This window comes from Papaver somniferum, chromosome 11, assembly GCF_003573695.1.
Source record: "Papaver somniferum cultivar HN1 chromosome 11, ASM357369v1, whole genome shotgun sequence".
NCBI classification, from domain to species: Eukaryota; Viridiplantae; Streptophyta; class Magnoliopsida; order Ranunculales; family Papaveraceae; genus Papaver; species Papaver somniferum.
The window spans coordinates 31909117-31929671 of NC_039368.1; the positions used below are offsets into that span (position 1 = coordinate 31909117).

The 20555-nt window shown below is 36.1% G+C and overlaps 1 protein-coding gene across 3 annotated transcripts; it reads left to right on the top strand.

The window, feature by feature from the left end:
• Nucleotides 1-12298: 12298 nt before the first annotated feature.
• Nucleotides 12299-20265, top strand: LOC113322599 (stomatal closure-related actin-binding protein 1-like). Of its 3 annotated transcripts, none has more exons than XM_026570726.1 (13): nt 12299-12541; nt 13328-13630; nt 13834-13962; nt 14113-14205; nt 15730-15867; nt 16588-16656; nt 17061-17144; nt 17977-18157; nt 18393-18509; nt 18652-18710; nt 18879-19013; nt 19292-19441; nt 19881-20265. In XM_026570726.1, exons 2-13 carry the CDS (start codon nt 13349-13351, stop codon nt 19926-19928), a joined length of 1485 nt encoding a protein of 494 aa, XP_026426511.1. In that variant the 5' UTR covers nt 12299-12541; nt 13328-13348; the 3' UTR covers nt 19929-20265. The 3 variants fall into 3 exon arrangements, with proteins under 3 accessions (XP_026426511.1, XP_026426512.1, XP_026426510.1); XM_026570727.1 differs by having other exon boundaries at nt 13340-13630; XM_026570725.1 differs by having other exon boundaries at nt 12300-12541; nt 13323-13630.
• The last annotated feature ends 290 nt before the right edge of the window (nt 20266-20555 follow it).

A 20555-nucleotide genomic window follows, 5' to 3' on the forward strand; every position in this document is an offset into this window, starting at 1 on the left:
AACTTGAAAAAGCGGGGGTCTAACAACACCACCCAATATTTCGCTTAGCAATCTGTATGGACAAACTCGAATATACTTTTAAGAGAATCAACAAGACTCAATCAATTAAAAGTACATCAACGAGTTTATATCTCTCTCTTGATTTGATTTCCTCAAACAGAAACTGCAAGTACTAATTAAAATACAAGGAATAACTTGGATGGTACCAAAGACCAATATCCAAGGATCAATCAATGACAATCAACAACCAAAGGTTGGATTACTCTAATTGATGATCTAACGCACAATCTGTATTATTTCAATTATAAAGATAAAACAATATAATGCGGAAATTGAAATAACACAAACACCAGAAATTTTGTTAACGAGGAAAACGCAAATGCAGAAAAACCTCGGGACCTATTCCAGATTGAACACACACTGTATTAAGCCGCTACAGACACTAGCCTACTCCAAGCTAACTTTGGACTGGACTGTAGTTGAACTCTAATCAGTCTCCCACTGATCCAAGATACAGTTGTACTCTTTACGCCTCTGATCCCAGCAGGATACTGCGCACTTGATTCCCTTAGCTGATCTGACCCACAACTAAGAGTTGCTATGATCCAAAATCGCAAGCTTTGACAATAAACAGATCTGTCTCACACACACAAGTCTATCAAAGGATCAATCTGTCTCCCACAGAAAAACCCTAAAGTTTTGTTCCGTCTTTTGATAATAATCAAGGTGAACAGGAACCAATTGATAATCCGGTCTTATATTCCCGAAGAACAGCCTAGATAAATTAATCACTCACAACAATCTTAATCATATGGTGGCGAAACAAGATGTTGCGGAATCACAAACAATGAGACGAAGATGTTTGTGATTACTTTTTATATCTTGTCTATCAGAGATATTAATCTCAAGCCAATCAATCTGATTGTACTCGTACGATAGAAGATGCAAGATCATATCACACAAGTACGATAAAAGTAGAATCGGTCTCGCTGTCTTTAAGTCGTTAACCTGGTTTTAGAAGAAGAAAACCAAGGGTTAAAGGAGAAACGACTCTAGCACGTAAACTATTATCACACGTGAAGTGTGGGGATTAGTTTTCTAGAGTTGCTAGATGTCCCCTTATATAGTCTTTCAAATCAGGGTTTCGCCTTGGTCACAAAGCAAACAATATCCACCGTTAGATGAAAACCTGATTTAGATTCAAGCTAATATTTCTCAACCGTTAGATCGAAAACTTAGTTTGTTATACACAAATGAAATGCACGCTTCTAGGTTTGTTAACCGTACCCAAACGTGTACATTGTTGGTTCAACAATAGTTAACCAAAAGGTTAGCCATATGGGCATTTCGTACCAACCATATTCTTCTTCACCATAACTAGTTCAAATGACTCAAATGAACTAGTTAGAGAGTTGTTCAATTGCAAGGAAATCTTATGTACTACACAAGACACAATTGAAGCAAAGATGATTTAATTCACTCGAATCGGTTCATGAACTTTATAGCCATGGTTTACAAATTGCATTCCTTAGTCTTTATAAGTTTAAGTTCAGAAATCATCTTCAGATATATAACCTTCTTAAGTTCGCACACTTAAGCAACCGGGCAGAGTTTACAAACTCCAGCAGAAAATCTCGGCAAAGACTTTCCGCCGGTTCGCCGACTGGGTTCGCGGACTGGTACTCACGCAACTAGTTTGTCAACTCCAGCAGAATTTCTCGGGATGAAAAGTTCGGAAGTTCGCGTACTTGGCAACAAGCCATTCTTCCGGTTTCTCTTGATCAACAAAGTTCGCAAACTTTGGTTCAAGGGGTAGGACTTATGCACCATATGTGTTTCCACAACAATAATTATGTCCATCATTGGTTATGTAATCTAAACTCTCATTCCAACCATTGAAACATTCTTAGAGGACGTTATATAGTTGTTACACTATTTCTCGTCAAAGCAATTTTCAAAGTGATTGAAACATATCATGACTTTCGTCACTAGGTAAAGATAAACATGGTCGAAGTGAAACGCTTACCAACACATATTTCGAGATATAGATAGGCGAGGTATACTCGGCTCGAAATACCAAATGTGTATAATCTAAGTCTATATATAACATACGACTTTTTGTCTGAAGAAGTAGGAGATAGAGTAGATAGACTTTTGAGTGACAGATAAGTTCAAGTCTTCATATACCTTTTTGTTGAGAAGTTTCACCGGTTCCTTGAGTAGTTCTTCTTCTTGTATGATGAATCGCCATGAAGTCCTTGAGCTCAACTACACTTTATATCCTAGTCCGAGACTTAGCTATAGTAGCCTAGAAATCAAGACTTATAGTTTTGATCACTAACATTGACAAACATGCTTGAGATAGCAAAGCATGCGAGTTCGACAGAGCAATTCTCTAACAATCTCCCCCTTTGTCAATTTTAGTGAAAACTATCAATCCATATGGAACACAAAAAATATAAGGGTTATTTGATTTTTGGTACTTACTTTTTGACCTAAAGTTGGGTTTGGTCTAACATTTGTCCAGACATTGCGTTTGGTCTAAAGATTAATGTTGACCCGTGTTGACTCGGTTATATGGTGATGTGTCTAACTTTTGACTTAATTATTTTTACTGTGGCCCCTCGAATTATAACTTATTTTCTTATTCCACCCCACCCCCAAATCACTCTTCAACTGTAACAGATTGGCAATTAACACGATGAAGTTCATGTGACCATTAACTGATCAAACGACCACTAATCTGTCGTAGCGCCATGTCAAGTTGTCAACAGCTCCGTCACCGATGTCTTCAAAATCTCTTAACTCCCTCTGTTCACAGCCATGACCAACACGACCAGTTCTTCTTCAATTGTAAAGCTCTGTACTTAACACTTGAGCTAACACCTTATTCAATCAGTCTCTCCGTCTCATACAGACTTCTATAGCACCAACTTCTACTCTCTGTGTCTTTGTCCTTCCGGAAACCAACTCCACCGATTGCAACCATCTCCGGTAACTCCTCCAGAGAACCACTCCCTCAATCACCCCTTTCTATTACGACCCATAATAATTTATCTTTCAGGCAATTTTTCAAACACTTTCTAGGCAATTTTTCGTGCATGAGGAGGTATATCCTTGCTGATTTCTGAGCTCCTCCTAGAAATTTCTTGACCTGCAAATCCCAGATTCATACACACCCCACATTCATTCACATATACCATTTCTAAAAGTTACCAAATCTTGGCCGCTCAACGCCACACAGAACAGCAGCAAAGTCACCACCTCATGACTATTTTGCAGCTACATTGATGCTCAGTTGATTTTGAACTCCACGGTAACCCCATCTTTCACGACTTGTACCCATCCTTCCTTGTTCTATTCCAACACAAGACAAACTCATAATCTCCCCGTTAATCAACCGATTAACTATAGTAGCAACATCAATAATCTTCTTTTCCTTCTCTTCTACCATTTCTTGGAGCCCCTTATTGTTCACGGCCATGGCGGCAACAAATCAAGACCCATTATCAAAAACCTGAAATCCGATGATGTTGCTAATCATTTCTCAATTGAGAAATTCAATTCAAATCGAACTTCAAACCATTGATTCTATTCAACTCCAAAATCAGTACATCCACCACTTAATCAAAGACCACTTCATCCAGCGTAAACCCGTGAAGGTATTGATCTTCAACTACTATTCTCTGCTACCTCAATTTCTTATCGCAACTGACATCAAATCTATCTATTTACTCACTTGATTGTATCTAATTTCTTGTTCATCTAATCTTCACCCAATTCCATCAGTCCTTCTGCAAATCAAACCCTAGTTTCGTTCTTCAGTAATTCTTCAACTAAAACCCCAATTGACAACCAAAAACCCTAATTTCTCAAATGAATCTTCTACGTTTCTCTACCATCGATTCAAACCTCAACCATCGATTCAAAAATCGAATCCTTTTCATCTATTCTCTCTGCCATTTCGTAACAACCCTTTAAAAAAATTCTCAACAACTTAATCACCTCTGAAAACTCAGCAGCAGCAGAGAGAAAATGATAGGAATAGGGGAAGAACAAGTTTGTATCGCCTAGTTTTTCTTTCGTCTACGCAGCTTCACTAGTTGATTCGCTCAAATTAACTCCACTTTCATCTCCTTCGTTTGATCTGTTACAGTTTGATGTGTTTCATCTACACAGCATGAAAGAGAAGAAGAAGAAGAAGAAGAAGAAGAAGAAGACACCTGGGCTGGAAAAGATCTATCATTTTTGGGGTCCCTGATTGTGAATACTAATAATTCAAGGGGCCACAGAAAAAAAACAATTAAGTCAAAAGTTAGACACGTCAGCATATAACTAAGTCAACACGGATGAATGTTGGTCTTTAGATCAAACGCAAATCCTGGACAAATGTTAGACCAAACCCAGTTTCAGGTCAAAAAGTAAGTACCAAAAACCAAATAACCCTAAATATAAAGAAACTTTAGTATCTCCTATTCCACATGTCCAATCTTCAACATTCCTCGAAATCTTCGTCACTTCCAAGTACTCCAATGATCCCAAAGGTTGTAAGTTTAGCATCACCGTTGTTGAAGATCCGTAGCTATAACAATGAGAAAGCATCGATATCGATCATTGTTATACAATGTCATAGTATTATTACACAGTGTCAAAGTCCAATTGTATCACAACTTCAACAATAATACTATGGTGATATGTATCACTCCCCCTTAGTCAATACTCCATCTGACATGGAAACCACTCCCCCTTATACAATGATCCGGAAACCATATGTATTTGTAGTGTGAACTACATATTAATTCTCCCCCTTTTTATCAATAAAATTGGCAAAGGTACAAGAACGGGATCATAATGAAATTTCTCTAAGAGACATTTCATGACTAAAATAAAAAAAATACATACCATCTAATTTAGATGCAATCATATAGCCGAAGCTAATAGCATTCATCAAGGAGTTTAAAGATACAAGATAACCCCTTTGAAATTCCACAGCCGCACACCCCTCAAGATATGACCATTAAGCACAAGTTCAAAAGAACGCTCCCCCATTTGATGTAATTCCCAAGGGAACAACAAGAGCGACCTTAATTTCAAAAGAAAAGAAGGATTTTTATTGGACACCAAAAACCATGAGAATGATTTTATATATCCAAAAACTCAATCAAATTAATCACAAGTAAACCCATGATTAATTTAATCGGAATACACAATCAAATTAAACACACAAGTGATCAACTTAATTGATTATGCTGGACATAAGAGAACTTGCGGAGCATACGACTAACATAACCATTAGAAAATGAATAGGATAGTCGTTCATATACTCAACATAAGAGGAATCTTACGGAGTATGAAAATACTCAACTAGATTAATTATAAGAGAACCCATAACTAATCTAATTGGAATACACAACAAAACTAATTACAAAAGTAATCAATTTAATTGTCATTTTTTTTGCTCGACATAAAAACACTTATGGAGAAATAACTAAATAACCAAACAAGATGATTAATTTAGTTCAAGAATGCTTAACATAAAGTACCTTACGGAACAACCAACAAAGCTAATGAAAACTTAATCAACTTGGTTGTATCGTGCTCAACATAAGACACATTACGGAGCCTCACAATATTATATAAAATATGGATCAGTGAAGATCAATACTGTGGAATACACAAGGATTCGTTCTATCTTCCATCACTATTTGCATAACGATATTTAATAGACATAATCCTTGAACACAAAATATTTTAACCTATCTTCCATCAAAGAATTGAAAATATAGGCTTAACTTTTGTATATGTCAAATCTATTCATCCTTAAATCAATACATGAATACCGATCATGAACGACTTTACTTTTGACAAAACATGGGACAACATAGTTCACGGACGTAAACACCAATATCCCATAACAAATTGCAATATAACAAATCATAAAGATTAAATACTGCAAACCATCATCCTCCAAATATTTTTAGAATTTAAACCAATAAACCTAAAAAGAACAAGAAGATGAAAAATAATAGCTATGTGTAGTCACAATCATTGTTATTCGAGCACTAGTTATTCTTCCAACTAAACCAAAAAGAAGACATACTGCAACAATATCTTTGAGAAATTCCTTATCATTCCCGAACTCCTTTTCGTCAACAACCATTGGAATATAAGGTTCGTGGAGGAAGGAGTCAATACCAACAAACCGTCTTGGCTGATGATGTCGAATCAGGGCCTTCTGAATTTCCAAAGATCTTTAAAACGCAAGTCTTTATTTCACTAATCTCCTTTCTCACTTCCTTCAACTCATCAAGAACATCGGAAAACTTCTGAGATTTATAAGGGACGGCCCTTGGCTTTCTTGTATTCCTCCTCTTTCTTTTCAAGGAAGGAGTTACTGGAGATTTCTCCTTTTCCTTGATTGATGGCTTAACAACCATGTTGATATCTTTTCCATCCAAAGACATGATGCTTAGAGAACAATTATAAATAACTGGTTTTTTGTGAGTGGAATTCACAATCTCATCAAGCAGTCTTAAGATATAAAAGATATCAGAGAGGAAAAAGGAATGTAGGGTTCGCAACCTTTAAACAGGTTCGTGGACGCCCAAATCTAAACCCTATAAAGAGTAGAATTGTCGATAATAACCCTTTAATTTATTTGATAGACAGGAAAACAAACCTAAGAAAAAAACTTTTCCTAAATCCTGAGCGGTACACAATCTTATCTCTTTTTGATCAGGCACATGAGACAATATTTACCAAACAACACAATTAATTTGTGCTGTGGTGAACAAAAATTTGTCCACCATTTTCTTCTTGAGAGGAATCCTCAGACTTAGAATGCTTGAGAATCTTCTCTTCTGATATAAGATTCACTCAAACTAGATCGAAGTTTCGACGGGGATCTTTAGAATGCTTGTAGATCTAAAGAAGTCTTGTGATAATCCATTGTTAACAGACTCCGTTCTGTGCGTGATTGATCACAAGAGATTCAAGTTGATTGTGTGCAGGTATTTATTGAAGATCTAAGAAGATTTGAAGACAAAGAAGACTTTAAAGATTTCTGATTTGGGTTCATAATCTTTGGTGTGCACAATAATTGTTTCGATAAAAGAGGATCCAAGTATAATCGGTTTATCCTTGTGGTAGATTAGATTGATTAGTTGTGTAGATCGACATTAATACAATTATTTGTGATCAAAAGTATTGATTGTAAAATATTAACAATTACTTTGGTAGTTGACAATAAGATAAATCTAAGAACCTGACAAAGGAGTTTATTGAGATAAACAGAAGAGCCTTTTGTCGAACTCACATCACTTGGTTGAAAAGGGTTGATACCAAACAGATTTGTTGTTCCTTTACTGTTTGGAATACGAACCAAAGGGATTGTTCCAAGTACGTGACTTATTAAAGGTCGGAGGCGTGGGAATACAGACGGAACTAGGTGAACTATAGGTTTAGTTGTTTGGTCTCAACTATACGAAGTTGGTTTGATTTTGTATAGCGGCTTAATCCTAAGAGTATTCAATTCTGGACAAGGTCCCGGGATTTTTCTGCATTTGCGGTTTCCTCGTTAACAAAATCTTGCTGTGTCATTTACTTTTATTTTCCGCAATTAAAATTGTTATTATTATAATTTAAAGTAAATCACTCAAACGTTAATTCCTATTTACTTGATAGTAATCCTATTTGTGTTTGGTTAAGTCTGAACCATTTATCAAGTAAACATACTTCGTTGTTGCATTGTCTCGATCTTGTATCCATATTCAATCACACAAGTTATCTTGTTGTTGTATTGTCTCGATCTCGTATCCATATACGAGCACACGAAGTGTGAACCGATTTGTTGTATTGTCTCGACTCAGTACATAGACAATCACTTTCGTAAAAAGGACTTATAGGTGAATTTTTTTCGATTGAGGTATATTTGGGTAGCCTCATCTTTTCAGTATTGTAATTCCTTAATATAATGTCTAACTAGAGTATAATCATTCACAGCTTCGCAGTTATGTTTTCAATATACACGACTTGAAAGATACGTTAGGAATGAAACAGTTCAAGTCAAATATTAATAACCTCAAGAGGAGGGATGATGTCGTCGATGTAGCTCTTTACTTCTTCACATTTTTCAAGTCTTCACGTAATACTTGTAAGTCTCATATCCTAGTAACTTTCTAGCTAATCTATACGAAGTTGACTCTAATATATAATCAAGCGACTCTTTAAATGAGTTTTGATTCACTAAAATATGACAACCAAACTTGATATACCAACGCTTGGTGGGTTCAACCGAGCTATGCTCTAACATTATCATATTGATGATATGAAGCCATCCTTTCCATCGAGCTTTTCTCAAAATCCTTCTTGATCCTATCGATTTCACTCTTAAAGTATTGCTCCATTGCCTCGGTGACCGTAACCACGTCTAGTTGTCTAGAATCTATGAGATCTTTAAATCTCCTATGACAAGACTCCGCTATACTAGTTGCTTCATTCCCGTAGTGTCTATACAGGTTTGTCCATGCACGCACAAACTTTTCCTTGAACTTATCCAACCATTGATTCTGACAATACAAGACAGTAGTTGGATATACTTCGTTCCAGTTGGCAATAAACTTGTCCAAATTATTTCCGTACATATCCTCGGAAAGAGACCAATAAATTTTCTCCCAATCTCTTTGAAATTCCAACCATTTTTTATGATTTTTCTCATGTTTTTTGTCCACTCGCTCTTTGATCTTGCCTCTTTCATCTTCTTCTTCTTCCGGTGATAGTTTGTTCTTGCGAAAATCTTCCTCTAATTGAACAATCATTCTCTTCTTAATATCCGCCTTAGTGGGTTCAAACAAGGCATGACAAGCTTTTATCACATTTTGACGTATATGATATGTACATATTGCATTCATTAATGCGTAATCTTGATCGGTTATGATGACTCTCGGAAGATGATTTTCCCGGAAGAATAATTTCAATTTTCGTAATGCCCAATTATAATTGTAATCCCTCTCGTTTTCCATTAGACACCAATCCAATGTGAATGATACCTTGTCCGATGTTTGCCCCACGATGTTGAACAACGACATATTGTATTTGTTTGTCTTGTATGTGCAATCCATCATAAGAACTCCATAACATGTATGATCCAATTTTGCAAGCAAATGATGCGAAATGAATATTTGAAGGGGCTTGTTGTCCGGCCCCGTTTTAGCGATACGCGTATAGTTTTGGTCCCAAACTATCTTCTCAAATTCTTGCATAACGCTCCTCCCTTCCCATTCCACCCTTCTAATACTTGCTTGTGCCCTATAAATCGTACTTAGAGAAGACACATTCGTCCGATCCTTTTCCTTGAAGCCTCTAAGAATTTGTCTTAGTTTGATACATGCTTTGGTCAATCTCTTTACATCCTCCATTTTATGAGGTTTTAGCTTCGCAACTAGGGAGTGACCAACAAAATCTTTCGGATCCGGGTGGTTATGACGGCCGTACCACACCTTACAATCCCATTCCTTGTCCTTGTATCTTAAATTGAATACAAGCTTAAAGGGGCGGTTATCCTTCCTCATAGGAGTCTTGTATACCCTATTAGTCTTCTTTGGATATACACAACCCTTTCTCTTGTGACTATTATTCTCCTTGTATACCTCACTTCTCTCGCAAGCCATCTAAAAATGAATCTTTGAACCTTGGGTATTCCTTACCAACACACACATGTTCTTAAGAGCCGTCTCTTTAACCCGAGCAATTGCTTCCATTTTAGATTTTATTCCCTACATAAGGACAACAATGGGAGATTATAAGGCTCATTTCAAGCAATCCATTAGTAAAGTTCAAGATACTAGGTGAAAAGTATTCTTTAGTAACATACCAGAGGCATTTTATAGTATTCCGACGTATCCCGACCAAGCGGTCTTGCATTTGTTGGATCAATATATGTCACAACCTAAGGATCGAATGAAAAGAAAATAAATTAGTTCCAAAAAAATTTAAAATACTATGCCGGACCACAGTTCCGGCATGCTCGACCAAGGTCCCGACATGGTCGAAAAGAACCGAAACTGAAGACCAAATTTGAAACGCTTTCCGGCATACAAATTTCATTTGAAATCAACGCCGGAAACATAGGTGCAGCTATCTATGGTTCCACGCCGGCGTGGTCGATAATTAATATACCATGCCGATTTTTAGCTTTGGAAGACACTGTTTCCTTTATGTTTTTGTGGAGGTACCTGCATGGTAACTTTAGAATTGAAGCATGCCGGTAGCATATTCTGTGGTTGGTAAAAAGTAACTTTTGTACCAGCATAGTTTATCGGTTGAATACAATGCCGGCTTGCCTTTCAAAATGGGGGATATTTTAGGCCGGCATGGACATAGTATGAATACCATGCCGGTAATTATGCTGCCGGCATGGTATTCATACTACGTTTATGCCGGCACCGAGCTATTTCAGCTGCAACAATGGTGGATTCAAAGAAAAAAATCAAAATTTCAACACATTGGCACCTTTACCTGAGTATTGGGAGTGCTTGTATGTCGAACAAATTTACTCTCTTGGGTTGGTTCTTCACGAAACACTTCATGCTCATAAAAATCATGATCCAAAGGTGTTGGTTCCACAAATACTTGCAATTGTGAGTTGTTATCTTTGGCAGAAGATTGAAGATATGCTTCTTGTCGTAGTTGAGCTAAAGATTCAGCAGCAATTCTCTCTTCACAATCAATCCTCCATTTTCACCAAAAAAAGTTCCCTCTCAATTTTCCCCCCTCCTTTTACTCTCACTCACCCAAATACAAATAAAAATACATACTAATCATTTATCAACAATCTTATGAATTTACTAATTATAATTAAGTACTAAGCATTATTAGTGATGGATAGATTAGGTATTAGGTAAAATACTTAAACAAGGGGTGACCATGATTTGATATTTAAATTCAGTTTTTGTCTTTTTTCTCTATCCCCCAATTAGATCAAGTATCCCAATCGCACGTTCCTAAAATGTGATTCATATGGAAGGAAAGATGGGTTTTCCATTTTACTTCTAAGTGTCGGTTTGTGTCTCATGATGGCAGACCTCAAATAAAATGAGAGGACCTCAAATTAGGTAGTTTTTCTAAATATCACACGACATTTTAAATTTCTCCTTGGCAAAATTTTAAAATCTCCAGTACGGGATAGCATCTGCCCATTTTGGATAATGCCCAAAATTGCTACTTTAAAATGCTTCTAGGATTGCTTATGCATTTTACCATTGTTATTCTCCAACAGCCATCTAATCGAGCTGCTTACAAATTGCAGAGGCTTCATTAAATATTAGACTCCGCAACTGTTTATATATATATCGTCCAAGAAAGTTGTCAAAACAACTTGCGTACATCAAAGTCACTGTTGAGACCGTTTCCGGATCATTTTAAAATAGTTGAACCCGACTCACATGACCCCTGCATTCTTTTTTTACATAATTAAATACGTTATCTACCTACTGTCATTCCTTTTTTCTTTGGCCCTTTTCTTTTTGGTTACATAATCACCTCACAATGTCAAGGTTCCACCAGATGACCAACAACAACTCAACAAACCATCTCATTTTATAATTTGAAATTTGACTCAAGATTCTCCCAAGTCCAATTGATGCATTCTCCGGAAAATATTGCCAGGCCAGTTCAAAAATAAAATATACCCAACGAATTAGACAAACAAAACAAGAAAAGGAGAAGAATGATTGGTTAGAGTGTTAGTTAATTCCAAAAGAAAGAAGGCGTTAGGTCCCCTGATATTAAGGAAATGGTTTTATCTTATAGATTAAGCAAAAAAAAAAAAAAAACCTTTATTATTGCATTCCCGCTTAATTGCTCATTACTCTAGCTCTAAGTATACTACCATAATAACAATCACGGTAATCATGTCTTAAATAACTAATCATGAGACTATGTTTAATGCCTTGTAGGATCTTCTTCTTATCATAGCAAAATGTAAGCATTCTGGCTAGGAAATTCGCCATCTATACCGGTATGATTCGCGAATTTGTCCGTATCTATCGAATCTGTACGTATGTAATCCCCAAAACAAAATTATACGCATATTTACAAATCACCAAATCATACGGTGCGTATAATGCTTGCTTTAAAGCTCACCATATCTTATTCTAAATGCAGGGTGGCACGCTGGCAAGGAACTTGGTCTGGACTCTGGAGGCTGGACAAGAAAAACAATAATAACGACAGACAGATAATGCAGATAGAGACTCTTAAAGAGTGTAGCGAGAAAATAGGACTAGGCGGCTTTTTCTTTCCTAGCTCCCTTCAACACCCCCTTTTCTTTTGAAAAAGTAGAAAGCATCTTTGGCTGCCTTCTTTAATTTCTTCTCTCGTCTCGTCTCGTCTCTTCACTTTTTCATTCATTGTCTCCTTCTTCTCTCAATTAAAACACTCTTCTTGTCCCATTTTTAATTATTAAGTAGGTGTCTGTGTGCATTCAAGCATTCTCCAATCTCTCATCCTCTCTGCAAATTTTGCTCCCATTTTTTAATGATCTGTAAGTTATTTTCTTTCCTTTTTTAGTTCATCTTCTTCTCATCTTACTTTTTTTTCTTTTTTTTTTTTAATTCTCTTCCTAATTTTTGTACTTTTTTTAACTGTTAGTTAGGGTTAGCTACAATGAGCTTTTTTTTTTTTTTTCCAACTTTAGTTCTGTTAGTGGTATTCTTCATCTAATGTAGTTTTATTTGTTAGCAATTTGGTGTGGTCAACTGTAACATTTTTGATTTTGATTTTTTTTTTTTTTTGTTAATTGAAGCTGAAACATAGAGTTAAAACTTAATCTGAATGTTCTCAAAAGTTTGAGAAAATTCTGTCATACTAGTATTTATCCTACTGCATTTTGGATTTTTCATCAATTTATTTTTTTGTTCTTTAATTTTGTTTTGATTTACTGTTTTCCATTGTTCTGTAAAGATAGTGATTAGTTGTGATCATCAGAAAAAAAATAAATGATTTTTTCTTTCGCTAGGCTGACCTAAACTCAGCATAATAGATTTGATTTGATTACCTCTAGACATGTTAAGGCTTAAAAGAGAAAACCATCTATGGAAAAATGCATGATCTTGCCTCTCTTAAAATCCACTAAGAGAAAGGGTAATGGTCAATGTTCATTTTTTATGTTTCTTATTTTTTGCATGCTACATTCTTTAGTTTTTTCTTTTTATTAGAAATTGTATAGCTTTCTTGGGATGTTCTGAGTGAACGTTATTATGATTTGCTTGATGTTATGAGGTAGAACTGCTTAGTAACTGATGGATGTTTATTTTTGATCTAAGGGAAGTAAATTCCCCAGTTCGGTTCAATGACGAGAGTAGGTCGTGATTTTAGAGACACAATGCAGAAAGAGGCGGTTCCATCAGTTTCGGCTGATGTGAGCTTTGCTTCAAATAGGTTTCCCAACTATAAGATAGGAGCCGACAATAGTATTTTGGATCCCAAGGAAGAGCCCGAGGTGCCATCCATGAAGGATCTTCTTGCAAGGGAGACTGCGCAGCTTATTGAGCAGCAAAAGCGGCTATCTGTTCGTGACCTTGCTAGTAAATTCGAGAAGGGGTTGGCTGCAGCTGCAAAGTTGTCTGACGAGGTTCGTGCATGCTAAATTAAGTTGTTTTCTTCTGCTTGCAACCATGTATCAGGTCATTGTTTATTTCTTTTATTTTTGTCTTGCTGGTTACTTGAAACGACTTCAATCAATGTGGAATTTGAAGGCATCATTTCTTACATGCGGAACCTGTGTTTCTTTTTTTCATCTTCAGTCCCTAATGGTAAACCTTTCTTGAGTTTCAGGCTAAACTTCGAGAGATAATTTCACTGGAGAAACACGTACTTTTAAAGAAGCTTAGAGATGCACTTGAATCCCTGAGAGGCCGTGTGGCAGGTCGAAACAAGGATGATGTTGATGAAGCTATCTCTATGGTGAGTGTGTTGGTTATGTGAATTATTTTATTATGTTTCGAAGATCCTTTGCTAGTAACATGCCGTGTGACCCATCCCTCATCTTTTACATTTAACATATTATTGGAATTCATATTTGTGCTTGTTTGAAGTTTCGGTTACTTCCTGAAGGTAGAAGCTTTAGCTGTTCAATTGACTCAAGGAGAAGGAGAGCTACTCCAGGAGAAGGCAGAAGTGAAGAAGCTAGCAAGTTTTCTTAAGCAGGTATCCGTCTTTGAGTAATGCATAGTTGCATACTAATTATGTAGGAGACTCGGAAAACACTATCATTTTCTCTTAACTAAATTACTAGGTGTGTGCATATACTGGTTAGCCACTTACTTGTAAAGAAAAATCTCATTATGACTTATTACAATTTTTAAGTTTTGACTTGTAGTTGATGATTGACATCCCATTGAATGTAAAAAACACAACGATCTTTGCAAAATGAGGGTTCCAGAACATACAATTTAGGAGAAAAGGTTTATTTTCGCGTGAATGATAAAGTTTCACAACTCGCTAAACTAGCAAAGGAATTTGCGAAGAAAATTTCAACAACAGTTACTTTCTCAATTAAATCCAAAAAAGCTGATTTCTAATTAAGATGAACTTTTGGACAACTTTTTAGAGATCTAACTCATTTACTCGATCCAAAAAACCTCTTCTTTTACGATTTTGCTTGTTCAAAGACTCATACTACACCTTCAGTGGATTGCTTTACAGTTCATCACCCATATTATAGTCATGTGCTCTGCAATTGTTAATAAATCTTCATAAACCCCTCTAATTTGGTCGGGCTCATCCTTACACATTATTGTGGGCTCCTTATTGTTTGATTACCACTTACTCTTTTTGTGTTGTTGCTGTAAACATGTCACACTTTCATGTCATATATTATTTGGTAATTTCAAAATACCTCCATTATTGAGTTCTCGTTGTTGGTATCAAGTCGTCTTTACTTGTTTTTCGTTTTTGAGAAGTTATATTAGTTTCAGCTCTTGTCCAAGGTAGAACTGGGGATTCATATAACATCACTCTTTTGCGAGATGAGTTTGTCAGGATGACTGTATTCTTGATAACGAGATGCTATTTTTGTCTGATATTGGACCACTGGATATATATGTGGTGTTCTTTGACTGTTGATATTTGATACTCACGTACCTTGGAACTCAGCACAAATATCTGTCTGAGTATTGATCATAATTCATGTCTAAGTTACTGTGGGAGAAAACAAATGCCAAAGTAGATATACTTGAATCATTGGTGAAGTGTTAGCTTGCACTTCTTGTTAGAAATATACTTGGATCATTGCGTGAAGTGTTAACTTGCACTTCTTATTAGAAATCAATTGAGTTAGGCGAAGGAGGTGCTGTATCTTAATGGGAGGCACACAAAAGCTGAATCGAGAATGTTATAAGATTTGAAATGTAGGGCATTGGTTTAGATAATACAACTGTTCTGGTTTAATGACCTGGTCTTCAGTCATCTAGTACTCTGTTACTATATCCCAAATCATTTGAGAACAAATCGATTTTTAATAGAATAGTTTGTGAATAGTTTCTTTGTTCGATTTATGTTGCGTGCTTATCCTGTCGTACAGTTTACAGTAAAATGTTGTATGTGATAGTTTGTTACTGGCTTACTGCAATTCCCCGCAACTCATTTATTATTATTTTTTGTTTTATTCTTTGAGACTAGATTGACCTGTATTTAATTCTTTTCATTTACCGGGTGAAATGATAATTTCAGGCTTCAGAAGATGCTCAGAAACTTGTCGGTGAGGAAAGGGCTTTTGCTCGTGCTGAAATTGACAGTGCTAGAGCAGCAGTGCAGAGGGTTGAAGAGGCTCTCGAACAAGAAAGAATTTCCAAATCATTTGAGAGTCAGGTACGTGCCACGACTTAATTTCAATTTTCTTATACCAGAGTAAAGAATTTTTTTATTTCTTTGAACTATAATGCTTTCTTTTCTCTGTTCGCTTTCCTGATATATGATATATATTTTCAAGATAGAAGAAGCTGTTTTGGGTTTGGTGCACTACACTTTTCAATTCCAGTTTATTTGAAATGTTATACCTAATAGACCGCTCATGATGCCGTATATATATAAAGAAAAAGAAGAAATTGTTAGATGGTATGTTGTGGTTGACTGGTTCTTTTTGGTTTAAGTGTAAGCCTGTAATGGAAGCATGTTCTAGTCACCTTATTGAATTTTCACATTTTCCTACTTGGTATTAAGACTTCAGATACATAAGGGGTACTTATTATCCTTAAGAACTGCTTTTTCTTATGTTATGTATGTAGAGGAGGCAGCTTGGTAGATGGTATATTTTGAGAATGTTTACCTTTGGGCCTACGTTTCTTTCTACAACTCATCTGGGTGGTAAAATATATCGCTCATCCTACCCATGCTAAACTTATCTTGAAGCCTTGATACAACCTGTAATCAAAAAATCCTTCCTCTTGACAAAACAATTAGACCTGGCCAAGTTAAAAGCTGAATTTTACTGCACTACAGCCTAATGGTTTATCACATGTTCTACTTATATCATTTTTAGTTTTTTTTTTTGTTTTTGTTTTTTTCTGAGGTCATAATTTGAAATTTTAGGATACAGAAGGATTGAAGAAGGAGGTACAAGAAGCTAGAAGAATTAAAATGCTGCACCAACCAAGTAAGGTGGGTAGTAATTTTAGTATCATTTGATTTTTATTATACATATAAAATCGATAAGTTCTGGAATATGAATGCCTTTCATCATTTAATTGCATCGCTCTACTGAATCGGGAATAGAATTGTGTAATCATGAATCAATACCTTATTCTATTAGGCATTAACTGCATCAATAATTGTCTGAGAATCCTCTCTTGTCTTTTTCTGGATATCGATCTACACATCTTTGCCTTGAACTAGAACAGTTATTAGCATTATATCTTTTAGTACAACAGTGATATATGGATCGCAATATAGACGGTTGAGATTTGAGCATTGTGTATCAACTAATTATTATTTTTCAATTTTCCTAGCTATTATGTTATGGTTAAAAAACTTAAAGCTAAATTATTACTCAACATATTGGTTAGGTAATGGACATGGAGCATGAACTTCGAGCTCTGAGGATTCAACTTGCTGAGAAGTCTAAATATTCTATTCAACTACGAAAGGAGGTATGTTTTTTAATTGTATCTTATTAATATAATCTCATTTGTTTGTGCTAACAATAGAGTAGCTTTTCATGGATATTGTATGCTAGTAACCCAGTTATCATGATCTGCGGCCTCCCCGCTCATTGCCAATTGGTTTTGAGTTTGATGCCTGAACAAGATTCTTAGGAAGCACTTAACCTAATGAGAGATAATGAGATCGATCAATGGGAAGGAGGGAGGGGGTCATCATTTAATCGCAGAGAAACCTAGTAAAGGCTTTCCGGATAGCTATTGTAGTTTTTATCTGAAGAATGTCCTATTATTCTTCTCTATACAGGAATAAGCTAAGGACATAAGTATAATCCTGAAACACCTGTAGAAAGTTCTTTCCCGGCATCTACAAAAAGAAGACTCATAAGGAAACTCTTGTTTTATGTTTGATCTCACATAACAAGTTTTATCAACTGGCATGAACATTATGCCTTCTGCTTCTAGAAATTTTACAGATAATTAAGTTGAGGGCGGAACTCAAAACCAGTTGGCAGTTAGAGAAATGATGTATGATCATTACAAGCTGGATTTGCTACACTATCAAATTATTTAAGGAGTTTTCAGTTCTCAATAAAATCCCTCACATGGGATGCTAGTATGAGCCTACAAGTGAAGCTATTTTATTTGAAAGAAAAATGATGGCAACTGATTCCATGCGCTTGTTCTAGTGTTGATACTAAACTCTGTAGTTATCCATTTTTCTGTGTCATTTTAGTTTCAAGTACAAATCTTCACTGGTCATCTGCCGCTGAATAAAACCAAAATTTGTTGTTTATATTAGTTTTCGTTTTACCCTTTTCAGCTGGCAATAAGCAAGAGGCTCCAAGAAAACAAATCACGGCTTTATGATATTGATGGTACTGAAACCTTAGGTTCATGTCTTAAGATCACTCCTTGCTCAGATAATTCACCAGATTTTTCGAGAAGTTCAGTTCAGTGGTATCGTGTCTCTCCGGAAGCTGGTAGAAAGGAAGCTATTTCAGGTCTCTCTCTCTCTCTCTCTCTTACTCTCTCTCTCTCTCTCTAGTTATGAAAGTTTAGCTGTCCTAGTCCACGATAATCATAAGATGTAAATCTCACAATCTGATATGTAGTCCCATGCAGTTGATCAGATAATGTAAATGTACAGTGTACAAATCGTACTCAACTGTTGGACCAAAAGCCGTAGGTGTATATCTCTCACTCATTTTTCTCTTCTGACTTGTGATTATCAAAAAGGAGCGACAAAATTAGTGTATGCTCTGGAGCCGTTTGATGTTGGAATGACCTTGCTAGCAGAAATTGTTTCAGATCAGCAAAATATCACTCTGACAACTACTGGTCCAATCGATCCAGGTTCTTCAGCATCCTTTATCTCTTACTTTACGAATATTAAATTAAATTTTTCTTCCAACCATATAATGAATTAATAAACTTCTATTGTAACCGGGTTTTTCTTGGATGGTTAACTAAAGATTGGATTCATTTTTTATGGCAGCTCCTGGATTGGGAAACTATGTGGAGGGTCTAGTAAGAAAATCTGACACAGAGTTCACTGTATGTCATTGTGTTTACTTGACTTTTTTTTTGTTTTGTATCAAATATGCCCGCCAGTAAACAAAGATCCCTTCGGTTTTCTTCTTCTGTGTGGACCGTAATGCTGCTTTATCAAATTTGCTGACCTGCATTGTTGCTTAGTTATCTCTGTGTTCGTTCGGTTTTCAGGTAGTTGTTACTCAGATGAATGGTCGCGAGCACCCATCTCATAGTATTCATAAGTTACATGTGGGAAAAATGAGGATAAAACTATGTAAAGGGAGATTCACAAAGGCCAAAGAATCTTATTCCTCTTCAATGCAGGTAACTTGACGTAAAAAAATGAATATTGTGAGAATGAAGAAGTCAGCATCGCATCACTCTAATATATTTACTTGTGAAGGAACTGCTGGTGTTTGTTTTTTCCCAAAATAATTTGGATTTTTGTATAGGCTTATAATTTCAAGAAACTCCGATTCGCAGTTCATCGTTTTCCCTTCCCCTCTTTTTTTTGTTGTAAAAGTAGTTAGACTACATCCTAATATTTGCTTTTGTTTTGCTCAGATGTGTGTTTCTGACCCTATTTCTCTTTGTCGTTGTAGCTTTGTGGAGTCAGAGGGGGTGGGAATGCTGCGGCACAGGCCCTGTTTTGGCAAGTAAAGAAAGGGCTATCCTACGTGTTAGCATTCGAATCAGAACGAGAAAGAAATGCAGCTATTATGCTTGCCCGTAGATTCGCATTTAACTGCAATGTAAGCATGTATTACGACCCCTAAAATCCTGCATTTCTAAAAAAGGATCGTAAAGACCCCTAGATCCTTTTTTAGCATGTATTCCTTGTGCCATAACCTTAGAAAATTTGTTCTGCTAAAATCCCGAACAATCAATTAAATCCACATATAAGACCCCTACAGGTGTGCTACTAAATTTGCACTTAAGACTAACGTGACCAGGGTAGGTAGTTAGCCAAGCCAATTCTCATGTTGTGGACCTTCACTTACTTTTGTTATCCAACTGGGTCACGACTTGCATTGACATTATCGCAGTCCTGGGATTGCACAAAATATACATTGATAGAAAAAATTAAGACAAACAGAGATATTCATAGAAGAAATTTATTGAAGGCTAATTTATACATGTTTATTCTTCTTAAGAACAATTTCTGAAATTTCACAACATATCACATGCTAGATCATGCTTGGTGGACCCGGAGACCGCGCTCCTCAAGGAGGAACCTGATGGAGTAGATTCTTAGTTGGTCCTCTTAAATTGTAAGTATTTATGATGAGGTTTTCTTTTTAAGATGTGTGTTTATATGATTGTAACAGAGTATAGAGAGAAAATGAGAGCAATGAATATGGAATTGTACTACATACGTTGGAGATTTAGGTTTTCACCCTTCTGGTTGCATCCCAGAATCAAGGCATGTGATTTTTGATTTGCCTTTTCCCTTTCTGATTTCTTTGGTTGTAGCATTATCATTTGTGTGTTAAGATTACCTGGCGTAGCTTGTGTTCTAACTGTTTTTTGTACTCCTGATTTAATTGTAATATCCATATATTAGTTTTCTTGACTATTCTTGGCTGACCATATCATTTCTTATAAGAAATAGGAACTTGAAAGGGAGTTACATGGGAGCATTTGACGTAGCCATTTCATGTTTGCATTGGCTGACATCCTGTCCATAATCTGTTATATAAGTAGCTAGGACTAGGAGGGCTTGGGGCTAGGTAAGAGAGCATCCAGTCATGGGATTACTATGGTAAATATACCATACTGGGGGGGCAGCAGTGGATATGGCATAAAGCTAACTCGAATTGTAAATATACCATTCGCTATTCTCAAATCTGAAACACGGCGCGGTGT

Bases quoted from the DNA above. Each gene is read 5' to 3' on its own strand.
- LOC113322599 (XM_026570726.1), top strand. From the start codon at position 13,349: ATGACGAGAGTAGGTCGTGATTTTAGAGACACAATGCAGAAAGAGGCG. The intron at 18,158-18,392 runs GTCTCTCTCTCT...ATTATCAAAAAG, and splicing joins TAGAAAGGAAGCTATTTCAG to GAGCGACAAAATTAGTGTAT. The intron at 18,711-18,878 runs GTATGTCATTGT...TTCGGTTTTCAG, and splicing joins AATCTGACACAGAGTTCACT to GTAGTTGTTACTCAGATGAA.